The 16,062-nt window shown below is 38.8% G+C and overlaps 1 protein-coding gene across 1 annotated transcript; it reads left to right on the top strand.

Moving 5' to 3' along the window:
• The first annotated feature begins 5,853 nt into the window (after positions 1 to 5,853).
• On the top strand, positions 5,854 to 8,147 carry LOC104598672 (stem-specific protein TSJT1). Its single transcript, XM_010260852.3, has 4 exons — positions 5,854 to 6,132; positions 6,893 to 7,133; positions 7,349 to 7,469; positions 7,715 to 8,147. The coding sequence occupies exons 1-4, from the start codon at positions 5,933 to 5,935 to the stop codon at positions 7,900 to 7,902; spliced, it is 750 nt and encodes a 249-aa protein (XP_010259154.1). The 5' UTR covers positions 5,854 to 5,932; the 3' UTR covers positions 7,903 to 8,147.
• The last annotated feature ends 7,915 nt before the right edge of the window (positions 8,148 to 16,062 follow it).

The following is a 16,062-nucleotide window of genomic DNA, read 5'->3' as shown; positions in this document are numbered from 1 at the left end:
GAAAAACAGAAAGGAACACAGTTCAAAAACGAGAAGAATAGGATAAAACACACAATTAGGCACTGAAATCCAGTCAGAAGCTCTTGAAGCCAGATCGGGCACTCCTGCTGTCCTGCACCAGAACACCCCGATCATTAAAACCCCTTCTTGCCAACTCATGAGCAACTCTGTTTAGGGACCTTCTTGTATAGTTAAAAGAGAATGGGAGCTTGTCAAGGTATGAATGTCCTTCACCAAAAAGAAAGCTTCTGAATCTACTACCTCCAGATTTCGAGCCTTAGCAGAGCATTGATTAGACTTAAGCAGTCAGATTCCACAAGAACCTGTGAGCACCCACACAAGCGAGCTAAATTTAGACCCAAAAAACCTCCAACCGTGTTCACCTTTACAGCACACCAAAAGGAAGGATCCATCGAGAGGGGCCAGGATTAGAACTCGGGCCTGGGGGACCGATCTGCTTCTTTGACAAAATCACCATTGAGTTCGAGACCATCCTGTTCAAGAACAATATATCATAATTAACATAATGATTAGTGTTCTCACTTTGAAAGATAATCCTATTTCTGGAATTCCAGACTGTCCAAAGAACTGCATCAGTGTAGATCAGAAGCAAAGGTTTTTGGTATTTATCCTTTGAACAGCCATTGATCCTGTCAAAAAACCAAGAGGGAAAACTTGTGTCTGCAGGGATGATCAAGCTTTATTTTGAATGGGGAGACAAGCCAAATATTCTTTGCATGGTCACAAGCGCATGGTGCATGAAACACCGTTTCAGGAGCTTGTTTACAAATCGGGCACAGCTCATTTGGGGTTAGGCCTCTTTTATGGATGTTTAAGTTAACAACAATCCTATTATGAGCACATTTCCATAAAAAAAGCTTTGATTTTTGGTTCCACTGACATGGACCACAGAAGACTCCAACAGGATTTGAAATCCACATCTAATCTCCTATGAGAGGGGCCTGGAGGGCAAGAGGATTTGGCTAGAACTAGAAGGTAAGCAGATCTCACAGAGAAAATACCCTTTGGATCTACAGCCCAAATAAGTTTATCATCTATTTCACCTTCAGCTAAAGACAAGCTGAGAATGGTATTCGCAAAATAGTTTGTAAACAGGCTCCTTATCAGGGGTGGCAACGAGTCGAGCTTTTTACGAGTTGCTCGAGCTCGGCTCGGTTTCAACCGAGTTCGAGCGCAATTCACTAGCTCGATTATTAAACGAGCTGAGCTCGATCCTACTAGAGCTTGCGAGGCAGCTTGAATATATATATGATGAGGGCGGATTTGGCCCTCCAATGATATTGTGACACATGGCACCTCAAAACAACTAGGTGACACCCGAAACCACTTAGGCAACAACTTGACTTAGCCAAGTTGGTGGTGTTCGACCTGGCAGCCCAAGCACGACCTGGCAGCCCAAGCACGACCTGGGGGCCTGGCACGGGTGCCGACCTGGTGGCCTTGCCCAGGCGCGAGCTGGTGGCTTGGCACGGGCGCCGACCTAGCGGTCTGGCCCAGGCGCGAACTGGCGACCTGGCATAGGCGCGAACTGGCGACCTGGCACAGGCGCCAACCTAGCGACCTACGAGACGTGCTCGGTGTCAAATTCGGCATGCATATCCAAACACTCCCATGATCCTTAGAAGTTGGCTCACGTGCCAAACGATCCGGAGGGTGGTCAACGTGCATGGCAGTTGCCTCAGGGAATCTCGTACCACTTAGACAATTTCTCATAAATCTCGAATATGGTGCGTGAAGCCCACGCCAAATAATGCCTATAAAGGCACCAACCCCAATGGCATGGGGGTGGCAAGTAAGCATATTCTAGCTCTCATACTTTTGTGATTTTTAGTTTGCAGTCTATTATGAGAGTACTGACTTAAGCATTGGAGTGACCTCGTCGGGTTAGCCACCTCGGGTCCTCTAATAGTGGTTCATCGTATGTCTCAAGAACTACAAAGCTTAGCAATTAATCCAGCTCGCCATCAGGCAGCTTGGCCTTCTGGTCAGCTTGTCACCTAATAGGCAGCTTGGCACTCTGGTCAGCTCGGCAAACCCTTAAGAAGAAGTCAACATATATACATGAAGAACTTCCCATCACTCGAACTCTCTTCTTTGGACTCAAGAAATTAGCCGAGTCTGAACACAGAGCAATGTCGTGGTCATTCATGGTTGACGGCATATTATTTCAATGCAAGGTTCAAACTATTGATATGCTCAATATTCTGGTATGGGTGTATCAGGTGAATCAATACAGCTTTTGATGCATTTTTTTTTTCACAACCGGTTCAGGGGGGGCGATTTAAGGCTCCTCCACCCCCTGAACTGGTCAAACCCCCGATACACCTACTGTAGGAACATATCGGAGGGGTCCCAAAACAATACGTATTGGCTGATACGGGCCAATACATGTCGATACTTTGAACCTTGTTTCAATCTAATCGGAGCTCCAAAGAACAGTGTTAGAGTTCTTTAACTTAGAACAAGAGGAACCAGCAAATGAAGAAGGAACCAGCTAGTGACTTCCTTCATCCATGCATATAAAAGCATATTTTGATAGTTATCTTAAAATTGCTTTTTAATACTCTTTGCATATCAAAACGTAATACCTTTCTATTTATTCCCTTTTTGAAGAACTATTTCATTGCAGCGTTCACTTTCTGTGTTTTGTCTCTACAAATTGTGATATGGAACTTCATCAAAGCTTGAGGATTGAAAAAAGTTTGGCTAAGTTTGACAGCCTGGGCTGTTAGTAGGATTTTTCCCACATGACAGGTTACTGCAGACTAACCCTGTTCATGGGCAGCCCATCGGGCTCGACTTTGCACTGCTTTGGGTTGGGTCCTTCAAAATTTAACAAATAAACCTGGAGCTGAACTCGGCTCATAATAAACAGGTCTAATTCGGAGTTCAGACTCCATGTAAAGTTGCAGTGCTACATAAGGATTACCTTAATTATGAGCTATCAACAGTCAAGCTTATTTATTTACCCATTCATTCACTTGGTTTTATTTATTTTTTGACTTATATATTATCTTGTTTACTCTTTTATATGGAATGGTTCTATGTAAGTTTGGTTTTTGTAGAATGTTATTGGTTGATAATGAAATTTGAAGAACATTTTTTTTATACACTTGATATTGAACCAAGAACTAAAGCATCGGTATCGAATATCATATCAGATAAATTGGATTCAGATATGGATATCAAACAATACATTAATTAAGAGTCCAATACATAGAACATATGAACCTATTATATTTACCCTAATTATTATATCAATTATTTTCTATTCTTTTATTTTTACCTTTTAACATTAACAAAAAAGGTTAACCAAATATAAATTAAACTATCATTTAATAATCTATAAAAATATATAATTTTTATTCAAAATATATCAAATCTATTAAATTTTCTAAGATATATTATGCAAATTCATAATTTTTAATTACAAAAATAATTATTTCATTATTAAAATTTGAACTTGTACAAATTTTTTGAAACTAAAAATCATTTTTTCATATGAATGTAAATTAGTGGATTTGATAGATTCAATTTAATATTATATTCTTGAATATTTTATAAACAATTTTTTATTGTTTTTGTAAATGATAAATATAGTGCTATTTAATACAAATTAAAATATTAAGTAATAATTATAAAAATATATATAAATTGTAAGATATATATGATGCACGAACTTATAAATTTTAAGTACTAAGATAATTATTCTATTGTTAATATTTTATTTAAATAAATTATTGGGATTAAAATCATCTTTTGGAATGGGGATCTGCTCCTCATAGAGTGCACCTCACACGGATCTCACAGTCCCATCCCACAGTGTATTAGGAACATCTCCCCATGAATAACAGCACAAAGGACAGGAGATGTTCTCGATACATGATGGGATGGGGTTGTGAGGTGCGCTCTATGAAGAGTAGATCCAAACTCCATCTTTTGATGTAAATTTGGATTTAATAGATTATTTATTCTATTTATTTATAGAATACTAATTTTAAATATTATTTCATTTAATTTTTAGTTGAAATTGTTAATCATAAACATGTATTATTTGCTTGGATGAATACAAAAATGAATAAAAATAGTTTTATTTCAATGAATACTGCAAGAGCAAGAGGTGAGATGACTTAGTGGTTTATAGTGATGTTAAGAGTTTACAGTTCATCGTTAATTGGGTTGATTCAAATCACACTTTAAGCATTAATAAACTTTTTTCCCGGGTGCCTAACCATTCCTACTTAGAAATGAGTCAAATGACAAAGCCCAATTTCGCGCATGGTTTTATATGCTTTCAACATTTTATAGAGGTGTCTTTTGTTTTTTAATTATTTTTATTTTTTACTTTTTGTTTTAAGATAAGACAATTATTATTTTTGTTGAGTCAATATGATTAATGTATTAAGCTTTTTTTCTTATATTTGTATTTTGAAGATTTTAAAATATTTTTGTTACTTTTAGTCAACTCATTTAACATATGAAAATATTTTTTAGACAAGTTACTAAATGATTCCATCATAAAAAAAAAATTCTACTCACACTACAAAATACTGCATATTGGAAAAATCAGGTATGGATTGAAGAACATTCCCACATACTAGCATTGGCCAAAATGAAAAATCAATAATAGAATGAAGCATGGTAAAAAAATGAAAATAAAATAAAAAATGCACGCCTGATCTTACATGAGAATTGAATTTTTTTTTTTTTAAACATAAAAAATACAAAAAGAGACAGCCACATGATCATCTATTTTTTATATTACAGCGTAAAAATTTATTATTAATTAAATATAAATATGACGAAATAGCTGTTCTGAAACCCTTATATTTATTATAAAAAAAAAGAAAGAATTAAATCTCTGTCCTCTGAATTCTGACTCGGATCCTTCGTCACGTGCCAGCTTTCCATCTATGATTCCTATCCTTGTGAAAAGGGTAGGTGCCGCCACCGGGAGTGACCTACACTCAAGCACGCGAGTGAGACTGAATCTGCTCCTCACATAGGGCGTCATACACGCGCCTAACACGCATATCCTACCATGCATGCATTGAAAACATCTCCCGTATTTGTAAGTAATTTTTTACGGGAGATGTTCTCAGTAGACGGTGGATGTGCATGTGAGGCGCCTAAGTGTGAGGAGCAGATCCCGTTCCCACGCGAGTACAATACGTATTTCCGACGAGGGGACACATCATCCAAAATCTTGAGTGTGGGCCCGCGGAACTCTCCAGATCCAGTAGCCATACTAGGTGATCATACAGCGTAAGCATATAACGACTGTGCAACACGCGTCTCGCAATGTGGTGTTTAACTCATCGCACAGTGGCTTTAGATGGACAGTATCATACAGATATTGCACGCTTACTCAGTTTGTTCACCGCCCGTGGTGGAAACTGAAAAAGTGGAAATCAAACCGTACACGTTTACTCAAAGCGGATACTTTGACCGAGTCATTGACTACACCGAGTCACCGAGTTTACTCGTCACCAATGTTAATTATTACCCTGTGGATAAGCTTTGTGATTTGTTATTGGTCAAACCTTGCCTGCACGGCTGCACAGAAATATATGCTTTGAAGGTTAATTTCCCAAAATGCCCATTGCGATTCAGTCAAATTGTCATCCTTAGCTTACTCACACGTATGCACCCCAACATTCAATTGGCGATCACACGCTCGACGCATTGCAAACCCTACACGTGTCTTTAGCTCCCAATCTGCCAACAGTTCAGTGGCACTGTGTAATATTGTCTATGAAACAAGGGTGAAGTTGGAATTTTAATGTCTCAATCTCCGATTCTGTGGACTTTCACTCGAATCGCTCCTGAAGGCTGAAACAATCGTACCCAATATTATATAGTTGGAGAGCTTATTTTCTATCCGCTTTACAAAGAAGACTCGAGCGAGAAGATGCTGGCGGTGTTCGACAAATCGGTTGCGAAGTGTCCAGAGGGCCTGAAGAGCCCCCATTCTGGATCGGTTTCTGCGTTGAAGGATGGAGTTTTGGTCGATTACTTCTCCTCTGTTAATCCGGGTTCCGTCGCCATTAATCTGGGGACTGCAGGTTCCCTTGTGTACACCACCGACAGACAGAACCCTCTCCTCCCAAGGTAACTCCAGATCCATAAATTTGGTTTTTGATTATATGTTTTATGGCTCGGATGATTTGTTCTTTGTTTTCTTTGCTGTTCCATGTGTTCTGTGGTGCTGATTATCTATAGAGATCAAGTGGGTAAGAGTAAAATCTAGTTCCATTTTGATTATTTAGTCTGTGAACAAATGAGAGGACCCATCTCAGAAATTTTGTTCTTGTGTACATTCTTTGCATAAATTATGTGGTTTGGAATGCCTTTTGGTTTGGGTTTGGATGATCAAACCATGCCTAATAAGAAAAGTTGGCATTAGAGATTCTTTCTTTTAGATCTCATTGTCTCCCTACCAAAAAAATTACATCCCAAATTATGATACCTGTATTTTTCATGTTTGATCGATGCAAAATCAAGTATCAAAAAAAGATCAGTGCAAAATCCAGTATGCTTAGTTCTGTTTTTACTTGATCGATCTCTACCAGATATAATTAGTCTATTTTTGTATTACTAGTCGTACTTTGTTATTAGTAGCATCCATATACACTTCCTACAGTAATACATTGATATACTGATTCCATACACGAATGATCTGCAAACTGTAAGCTGTTTTGCCCCAGTTCGATTGCATCTCTTTCTATAATTCTTTTTATTGGGGGGAAAAAAATCTTACTACAGGTTAAGAACTTCTATAGTTGAGAAACGACCTCTGTCCGATAAATCGAAAACATTACTAGAACTTATCAACAAATTTCAATGTCACCCCTTCTCTTTCCTCTGCCAGATTATTTGCTGTGGTGGACGATATATTCTGCTTGTTCCAAGGACATATCGAGAACATTGCTCTTCTGAAGCAACAATATGGATTAAACAAGACTGCGAATGAAGTCATCATTGTGATAGAAGCTTACAGAACTCTCAGGGACAGAGGGCCTTATCCTGCGGATCAGGTTGTGAAAGATCTCAATGGGAAGTTTGCATTTATCCTCTATGACTGCTCTTCAAAACTCACCTTCGTTGCCTCTGTGAGTAAATCCTTAACCACTAATTTTGTTTTTCAGTTTATAATCCTCTGTTTGAGTATTATTATACGGATTGGGGCTAGGTTCCTCACTTCCTCACTTTTGGGGCTAGGTTCCTCACTTTCTGATTTTGCTCCTGGCTGTATGTTTGAGTATTATTATACGGATTGGGGCTAGGTTCCTCACTTTTGGCTTTTGCTTTATTTTCCTGAACTCAGGATACTGATGGGAATGTTCCTTTCTTCTGGGGAACTGATTCTGATGGCAATCTTGTTTTCTCGGATGATGCGGAGGTCGTTAAAAAAGGCTGTGGGAAGTCTTTCGCACCATTTCCCAAAGGTATATAATGATTTATTGAGTGTTCACCAACATGAACCACTCCGACTTCAGTGTTTTGAGAAGTTGGAATCACTCCCAAAGGAAGAAACACGTTGATGATGATTTGCTTTCTCACTTTGACAGTGAGCTGTTGAAGTACAACGTTGACAGAAATCCCATAAACTAAATATATTTTGTTACAAGTTTTTCTGCAACTGCAGATTTTTCTTGTAGCTTCATTCTGATTTTCTGTTGATTCTTGTTAGGATGCTTCTTCACATCCTCTGGAGGCTTGAGGAGTTATGAGCACCCTCTGAATGCGTTGAAGGCAATGCCAAGGGTTGACAGTTCAGGCCAGGTTTGTGGTGCGACTTTCAAAGTTGATGAAGAGACCAAGAAGGAAAGTAGCATACCAAGAGTTGGGAGTGCTGCAAACTGGTCCTCACAGATTTAACTTCACAATCTGCATTTCAAATAGGCTCTGTTATCTTTTAGCCTTTGGCTTTAATGTTTTAACCTGTTGTCTGGAAGTCCTCTGCTTCAGTGGCTCAGGACTCCGTTAAAATGTTTTCCTAAACTTCTGAGTAGACATATTATCATGAGGTATAATGGCATGGTGACATCTCTGACTCATGTCGAACATGTTGGCTGATGTTGTATTGTGATCTGAGGAACTGAAATGAACTGTCTTTTCTAGCCTGTGTCTGTGTATAATAATATTGGAAGATTTTCAGAGTTTACACCACACAAGTGATGTGGTAGTAGTATATTGAGAGACCATTTTTATATGATGCATGGTGAATGAGAATTTAATTTCATCGCCGAATGCTTACATATATGCATTGTTTTCCCAACTCTTTGATCATCAGAGATAATCTGACAGAGACGATGGCTATATAACTAGAACTATTTGTTTCTGGATACTTGTGCTAGGATGAGTTTTATATGGAAAACCTATTTGGTGGTATCCCAGTCCCCTGCAACAATTATGGTGTCTGAAAGGTCTGCATGTGGTTGAATGATTGGGTTTCCTTGGTTAACCTTCAAATTTTGGAGGTGAAGGCTTTAGTCTCCGGCTTCCACTCAATAAGATTTGGAAGCTTAGCCATGATGTAGCTGTGCTGAAGCCTAGCCATATTGTGGTCAGGATTGATGCTGAAGCCTGAAGAAAACGGAGGAAAAGGTAAAATCTGCCCTTATTTTCTCTGTTTCCATAAATTAGATAATAAAGACGCAATCCTAAAACCCTAAAACCTACCTTCTTGGGTGTTCTTGTGAAGTTGTAATAATAATTTCTTTCAAATTCTGTGAGAAATCCCACCAAAATGGAGTCTTGAATTAGCAAATTCTGACCCAAAGCAACTACCTACAAGGAATGTGATCTTCTCCAAGATTAGCTTGTAATCCCACAAGCTTCTACATCTCAAGTTCTTTCTTACCCTTTTCTTCTTCCTCATCTATTACTAGCGTTAGCTTGAGTAAGAGGAATAGCTCTTCTTCTTCGTCAACCTCCAATTCATCGCTTTGTTCAACTTCTTTCTTGATTTTAAAAGATAGGTCCTATTAAAATGAATTCTTGTGATTTTGTCTTGCGACAGGGAGAACCCACTTATAAGGCCTTACAAGCTTCCTTCGTGAGGGTCCGAATTGCCATGCAGTTCAACAGCAGCGCCACTAAAACAGTCAATTTCCACCAATGAGCATTGCGGCCCAGCTGCTGCAGGAGGGAGAGTGATAGCTTCACCGTCTCTCATTTGACTCAGTCTTCGAAGAGAATTTAAGGGATCACACTCCCCGAGTTCCCTTCCAAGCCAAAATTTCAGTTCTCCATCTCCGGATAGGACATTCAGGGTCTAAACTGAACCAAGGAGAAAAAAAAAAGATACTACATTCATTTGATATTGGGGAGAATATATAGAGAATACATAGTGGAGTCCAGCTAGTTCAGCTGGCTAACAAATTGTACAGCTAAGTGTAACGACCTAACGAACTAGTTTGAATGTGAAGCACAGAACGAAAATGATCTCGACTTAAGGCTTTGGTGAATATATCTCTTGGCTCAATCCAAAAACTGATGTGTGAAGTAGCAATGGTATTGGACCAGATATGTTCTCGTATGAAGTGGCAATCGATCTCAATGTATTTCGTTCATTTGTATAACATAGGATTAGCTGCGATGTGAAGTGTGGCTTTGTTGTCACAAAAGAGCAGTATGGGCTGAGAATGATCAAGGCCCAAATCAGCAAACAATCGTTTTAACCAAAGTAACTCATTGGTGCTGGTTGCCATAGTTCAGTACTCTACTTCTGCTAAGGAGTGAGAAACTATGGTTTGTTTCTTTGTTTTCTAAGATAGGGGAGAAGAACCAAGAAATGTGATGTAAACATGTGGTTGATTTGCGAGTGGAAGGGAAACCTGCCCAGTCCGAGTCACAGCGAGCTCACAAACGAAAGTCACAAGTGGAGGATAGTAGAATGCCATGTTCAGGTGATGACTTCAAGTAACGGAGGACATGCATGGTAGCATCTAAATGATGTTGGCAAGGATGACCAATGAATTGGCTGAGTGTATGTACAACGTAGCTGAGGTCTTGTAATAGTCAATAAATGATGTTGGCAATGATGACCAATGAATTGGCTGAGTGGATGTACAGCGTAGCTGAGCTCAGGTCTTGTAATAGTCAAGTAAATGAGAGGTCCAACTAGGTGTCTATATTGATCAGGATTAGTTATTAGGGGCCCTGAATCTAGTGCAAGATAACGTTGTTGTTCCATTGGAAATGAACTAGGCTTACAGCCCAGCATACCAACTTCTTGAAGGATATCCAACGTGTACTTATGTCGATTAAGAAATAGCCCAGAGGAGGAACAATATATCTCAATGCTATCGAAGATGACTGAGATCCTTGATGGGAAAACAAGTACTTAGATACTTCTTGAGGTCATTGACAGCTAGAAGGTTATTACACGCAATGACTAAATTGTCTACATAGGCCAATATTGCTAAGAAAGACCCCGAGCTGTGTAGAGTGAAAAGAGTATTATCAACCAAAGACTTATGAAAGCCACGCTATTTAAGAGCATGAGCAAGCATGTCAAATCAGTTTTGTGATGCTTGTTTGAGCCCATAAATTGACTTATTCAATTTGCAAACCCTTGTATCATCGGAGAAAGAAGTCCAGGAATAGGGACCGTATATACTACCTCATAAAGAGAACCATGAAGGAACACGTTGTTCACATTCATTTGGTGAAGTTCCCAACCATGTGTAGAACAAGGGCTAAAAAACAATGCACTGTGACCAATTTTGCAACAGGGGCAGAAGTTTCGGTGTATCAATGCCTTCTGTTTGTGTGTATCCTTTGGCAATGAGACACTTTGTAGCGCTCAGTGGTGCTATTCGGTTTGTATTTGATTTTGTAGACCCACTTGCATCCAATGGGTTTCTTGTCATGTGAAAGCTTTGTTTGGGTTCATCTATTAGTGTCTACAAGGGTTGTCAATTCAGTTATCATGACTTGCCTCCAACATTCATATTTATGGGCTTGTTTGTACATGGTAGAACTGGAACTTAGAAAATTTGATAGGGTGAGAGGTGGAGGCTGGAATGGTAGGGCAAACATAATTTGATAAGTGGGTTGATATGTGTTTATGTCTAATGGGTTGATTAGTAGGGCCCAAAACAGTGGTGGGTCATTAATGACTCTATTCATGGGTTCAATTCTGTCATGGGAATCTAAGCCTTCATATAACCTGAACGGGAAGAGTAACAATGATGTTTGTATTAGTGGGCAGTCCAATTCTGTCATGGGAATCTAGCCTTCATATAACTTGAACACAACTCAATCATCAATTGCTGGTACTAGAATAACTGGAGTTTGGGTGGCTGAATCTAAGGAAAGAACAACTTGATTGTGCTTAGAAAAAGGGAACAAAACTTCAAAAAATTTAACACCACGTGAGACGAATAATGGTGTGTCTTTAAGGAGCTGGTACCCCTTTTGTTGATGGGGTATACCAAAAAGAGGCAACACCTAGAGTGAGGGTCGAACTTATCTCGACCATGGCTTGCTGTGGCAGCATAAGCAAGGCAACCAAAGGTCTGAAGATGGTCATAGGGTGGTGCTCAACCATGTAGAATTTCAACTGGCATCTTCCTAGAAAGGATGGGTATGGGAAGATAATTGATTGTATATGTTGTTGTCAAGATACATTCCCCCCAAAATTTGATTGGCAAACTGGCCTGAAACCGCAAAGCTCTGGCAATCTCTAGTAGATATTTGTACTTTCTTTCCACTACCCCGTTTTGTTGTGGGTTTCTACACAAGAAGTTTGTTGCATGATACTATGCTCGATCAGGAAATTTTTCATGGGTCTAAACTCAAACTCCAAACCATTGTCTAATTGTACACAGTGAACATTGGCATTGAACGGAGTATTCACCGTAGCACAGAACATTACAAAAAAGAATAGGCTTCTGATTTACATTTCAAGAGATACACCCATGTGGCCTGAGAATAGTTATCAACAATTGTCAAAAAATAGTGTGCCCCTAAAAGAGATGGTGTCTTGCAACCCCCCCCCCCCCCGCCCCCATAAGAATAGTCTTCACATGCCTGCAAGTATCACACCATATACTACTAGATATTGTAATGTGTAGATCTTTAATAGAGGCTAACCGATCATACGAGGCATGATCGAGTCTAGCATGCCACAAGTTGGAAGTTTGTGCACTGCTTTGTAGAGCAACTATTGAACCCACTAGTGCTAGGTAGTATAGGTCATCACATAGGAAACCCACCCCAATCACCTTCTTGGAGGTCAGGTCCTACAATGCATAGAAAGTTGGAAAAAATATGGCAGCACAATTGAGATGTAGTGTGAGTTTACTGATAGATGCCAAATTGCAACAAAAACGAAGTATGAACAAGACATCCTATAATGTGAAACCTGGGTGGAGTGATACATCACCCTTGGATTGAATGGATAAATTGGTCCCATTCGATAATTGAACTATTTGCATTTCTAGCTTATCAAAACCATGAAGATTAGTCTTGCATGGTGCCATGTGACCAGTGGCACCATTGTCCAATAGCCAACCATTAGAGTGCATGAACCAATATAATTGTGCAGCCTTACCAGCAAAATTGGAGAGTATAGGCTTTCTATCATTGACAAGATTGATCAACTGCTAATATTGCTCATATGAGAGACCATTAATTGGAGAAATTTCAGCATCTGAATTGGTGATCCAGATTTTGGTTGGAAGGTTTTCCTGGTTATTTTCCTCTCGACATCCCCCTAGCTTCCCAATTTGTTGGATATACAAACAGCTCGTAGCAATGGTCTTTAGTATGTCCACCTTTGGGTGGCACTGCTATGTTCATGGTTGCATCATCAATCGTTTGTCCCTGCTAAGTGGTCAAGATTTGATGATTTTCTTCCTGAAATACTAAGGCATAGACCTTAGCAATGTTTGGGAGAGGCTCCATGTTAAGCACACTGGATTGGATTGCGCTGAATTTCTCACTTAGGCCAAGGAGAAACTGATAGACGTGCTTTGTTTCTTTCTCAACAAAGAATTCCTTTGTTGCTCCACCGCAGGAACAAACTGGTGTGCCTGAGAAGGTTGCAAATTCATCCCATATGTCTTTGATCTTGGTGTAATATACTGCAACTGGGAAATTTTCTTGTCTTAGTAGTGAGAAAAGCGTTGTTCCAAATCCAGTCAAATCTCATAAGCATTCTCAATGTTTGCAATACTCTGGTGTAGTTCTCGAGCAATGACATTGAAGATCCATGAAATCACCACTGAGTTGCATTTAGACCAAGCATACCATTCCGTTAAATTTGAATGGTCTAGTTTCTTGATTGTCTCATCCACAAACCCAGTTTTGTTCTTGACGCTTAAGGCAAAAATCATAGCACTCTTCCACATTTGGTGATAAAACCCAAGAAATTGAGATGGAGAATTTCAATGGAAGAAACAATATTTTGTAAAACCGTGACTCAAAGGCATGTTAGCTACAGTATATATACAAGTTACAAGGCATAAAATTAGGCCCTAATAATAATCACCTACCTAATTTAGGACTCTTAATTATAGAGAATATCACTAGGTCAAAGATACATATACATCTTCCTATTAATACACCACTGTCAATTAGGACTCCTAATTATAGAGAATATCACTAGCTACATTCTCAAATGCTTTAAGGTTACTAGAAACATGGTGCGACGCACCACTGCCAATAATCCAATTCGACAAATGGACCAAGGAAAATTTCTTACCAGACAGTGCATCATGGATCATGTTTTCTGAATCACCTGCACCTAGCAGTGACATTAAATGGTCAAGTTGAGCTTGTGTGAGAGACGTCATCTGTATAGTATTGCTCGATGCTCCCACTTCTTTAGTAACGGCACCTGCTCGGCCCTGGATTGCATTGGTCGTCGCTCCTCTGCCTCCGCGATTTCCGTTGCCTCGTCCTCGACCACGACCTGCTTTACCTCCATTTCGGTTTTTCCAATGTTTTGGGTACCCAATGATCTCGAAACAATGAGATTTGTCGTGTCCAGGTCTTTTTCAATGACCACAGATCACGGGTAGGTCAGCAAAATCTCACCCTTCTCCCACCTGACTCCTTTGATCTAATTTTTCTCGGCTTGCAAATGTAGCAGCTTGCATCCTTAGATCTTCGCGTTACCCCGCTTTTAATTGCAATTCCCCTCTTGATATCATAGCAAAACAGCGAGTGAGTGAAGGCAGTGGATCCAGACTTATAATATTTGATCTAACAGTATCGTATCGATCATCAAGACCCATAAAAAATTTATACACTTTTTCATTTTCCCTTTCTTCCAGCATATTGATCAACGTTTAGCACGTCGATCCACACACACAAGTGTCGGTTTTAGTATACTGGTCCAGCTGATCCCAAATTCCCTTCAATTTAGCATAGTAATCTGTGACACTTAATGACCCTTGCTTGAATTCATTTAATTCCCCTTTCAACTGGTACATTCGGGGACCATGCCCTTGATGATATCTCTATTGAAGTTCAGTCCACAACTCCCAGGACTGTCTGAGAAACTCAGATAATACACAGATGTGGGATATCGACGGGATCTTGGAGGAGGCAGATGAGTTGTTGCCAATCATCACTTCAGACGTGAAATCATAAAAAAATGTTGGATTAAATGAGTGTTTCGACACACACCAAACCTCACTGCTATGAGTCACACAACTCGTTTTCTTCAACGGGCACACACCCTCTGAACGGATCAGTGGTGAAGATCACCACCGCTCTGATACCATGATAAAACCCAAGAAATTGAGGTGATGATCAAACTCAAGAAATTGAGATGGAGAATTTCAATGGAAGAAACAATATTTGTAAAACCGTGACTCAAAGGCATGTTAGCTACAGTATATATACAAGTTACAAGGCATAAAATTAGGCCCTAATAATGATCACCTACCTAATTTAGGACTCCTAATTATAGAGAATATCACTAGGTCAAAGATACAAATACACCTTCCTATTATTTGATAATTTTCTCCCGTTAATAGGCAGGAGACCAAGATCGAACCGGGGGTGTTGGAGGGATAGAGATAGAACATTGACAAAGGATTTGAGAAATTCTTGCTTCTGCTAGAATTTCCGATTTCTAATGCCATCTTCTTGCTCATAGAAAGGAGAAAAAAAAAGATACTAGATTCATTTAATATTCGGGAGAATATATATAGAGAATACATAGTGAAGTCCAGCTGGTCCAGCCGGCTAACAAACTGTATAGCTAAGTGTAATGACCTAACAAACTACCTTGTACGTGTAATACAAGGGGCATTCTACAATGCAAATTGTTTTTCTTGTTGCTAGTTCCAAAATTAAATCAAAATCATTTTGTTTGAAAACATATTGTTTCATGAAACAAAAACACAAATAACATATTCTTGGTTTGTGTGTTTTTGTTTTCGAAACTGAAACCCAAAGCATGTTATTGAATTCGATTTTAAAAACATGTTTTCATCTGATTATTTAACATCATATTCCATAAATCATATAATTTCTATACTACAAGATTTGTTTTAAAACTCATTATTTTGTTGGTTCGTTTTTTTTTCGAAAGAAAACCAATTTTTTTCCTTTGAAAACAAAGACAAAGTTCAAGAACATGTTTTTGTTTTTCTTTTTCTTTCCCAATATGACAATTTCAAAAGCAAATGAAAACTAAGACGTTTGTAACAAAGCCCCAATTCCCAAACATTTATGTTATAGAAAACCCCATGAATGGTGGATAAATACAAGGCAAAAACAAGGAAATCTCCCTAAGTTGGTTGCAGGCGGAACAATTATATCCTTTGCCTTGTCCATTTTTTTTTTTCTTTTTTAAGATGTGTTTGTTTGCAATGTAAATAAACATGCACTGATGCAAAATCATGACAATGCAAATGATTTGAGTGTAAATTTTGACTTATTTTTGTTTTAAATTTTAACTAATTTTGTTTGACTGTAGTACAAATGAAGTAAATTAAGACATGAAGAAGAATAAAATAAAATCCAAAACAAAATTAAACAAGAATTTGCATTCTCAGACATTTGTACCAGTGC

This window comes from Nelumbo nucifera, chromosome 6 (genome assembly GCF_055504915.1).
Source record: "Nelumbo nucifera cultivar China Antique chromosome 6, China Antique-T2T, whole genome shotgun sequence".
NCBI classification, from domain to species: Eukaryota; Viridiplantae; Streptophyta; class Magnoliopsida; order Proteales; family Nelumbonaceae; genus Nelumbo; species Nelumbo nucifera.
Note: the sequence above shows the minus strand (reverse complement) of the source record. Positions and strands in the feature narration are given on the sequence as shown.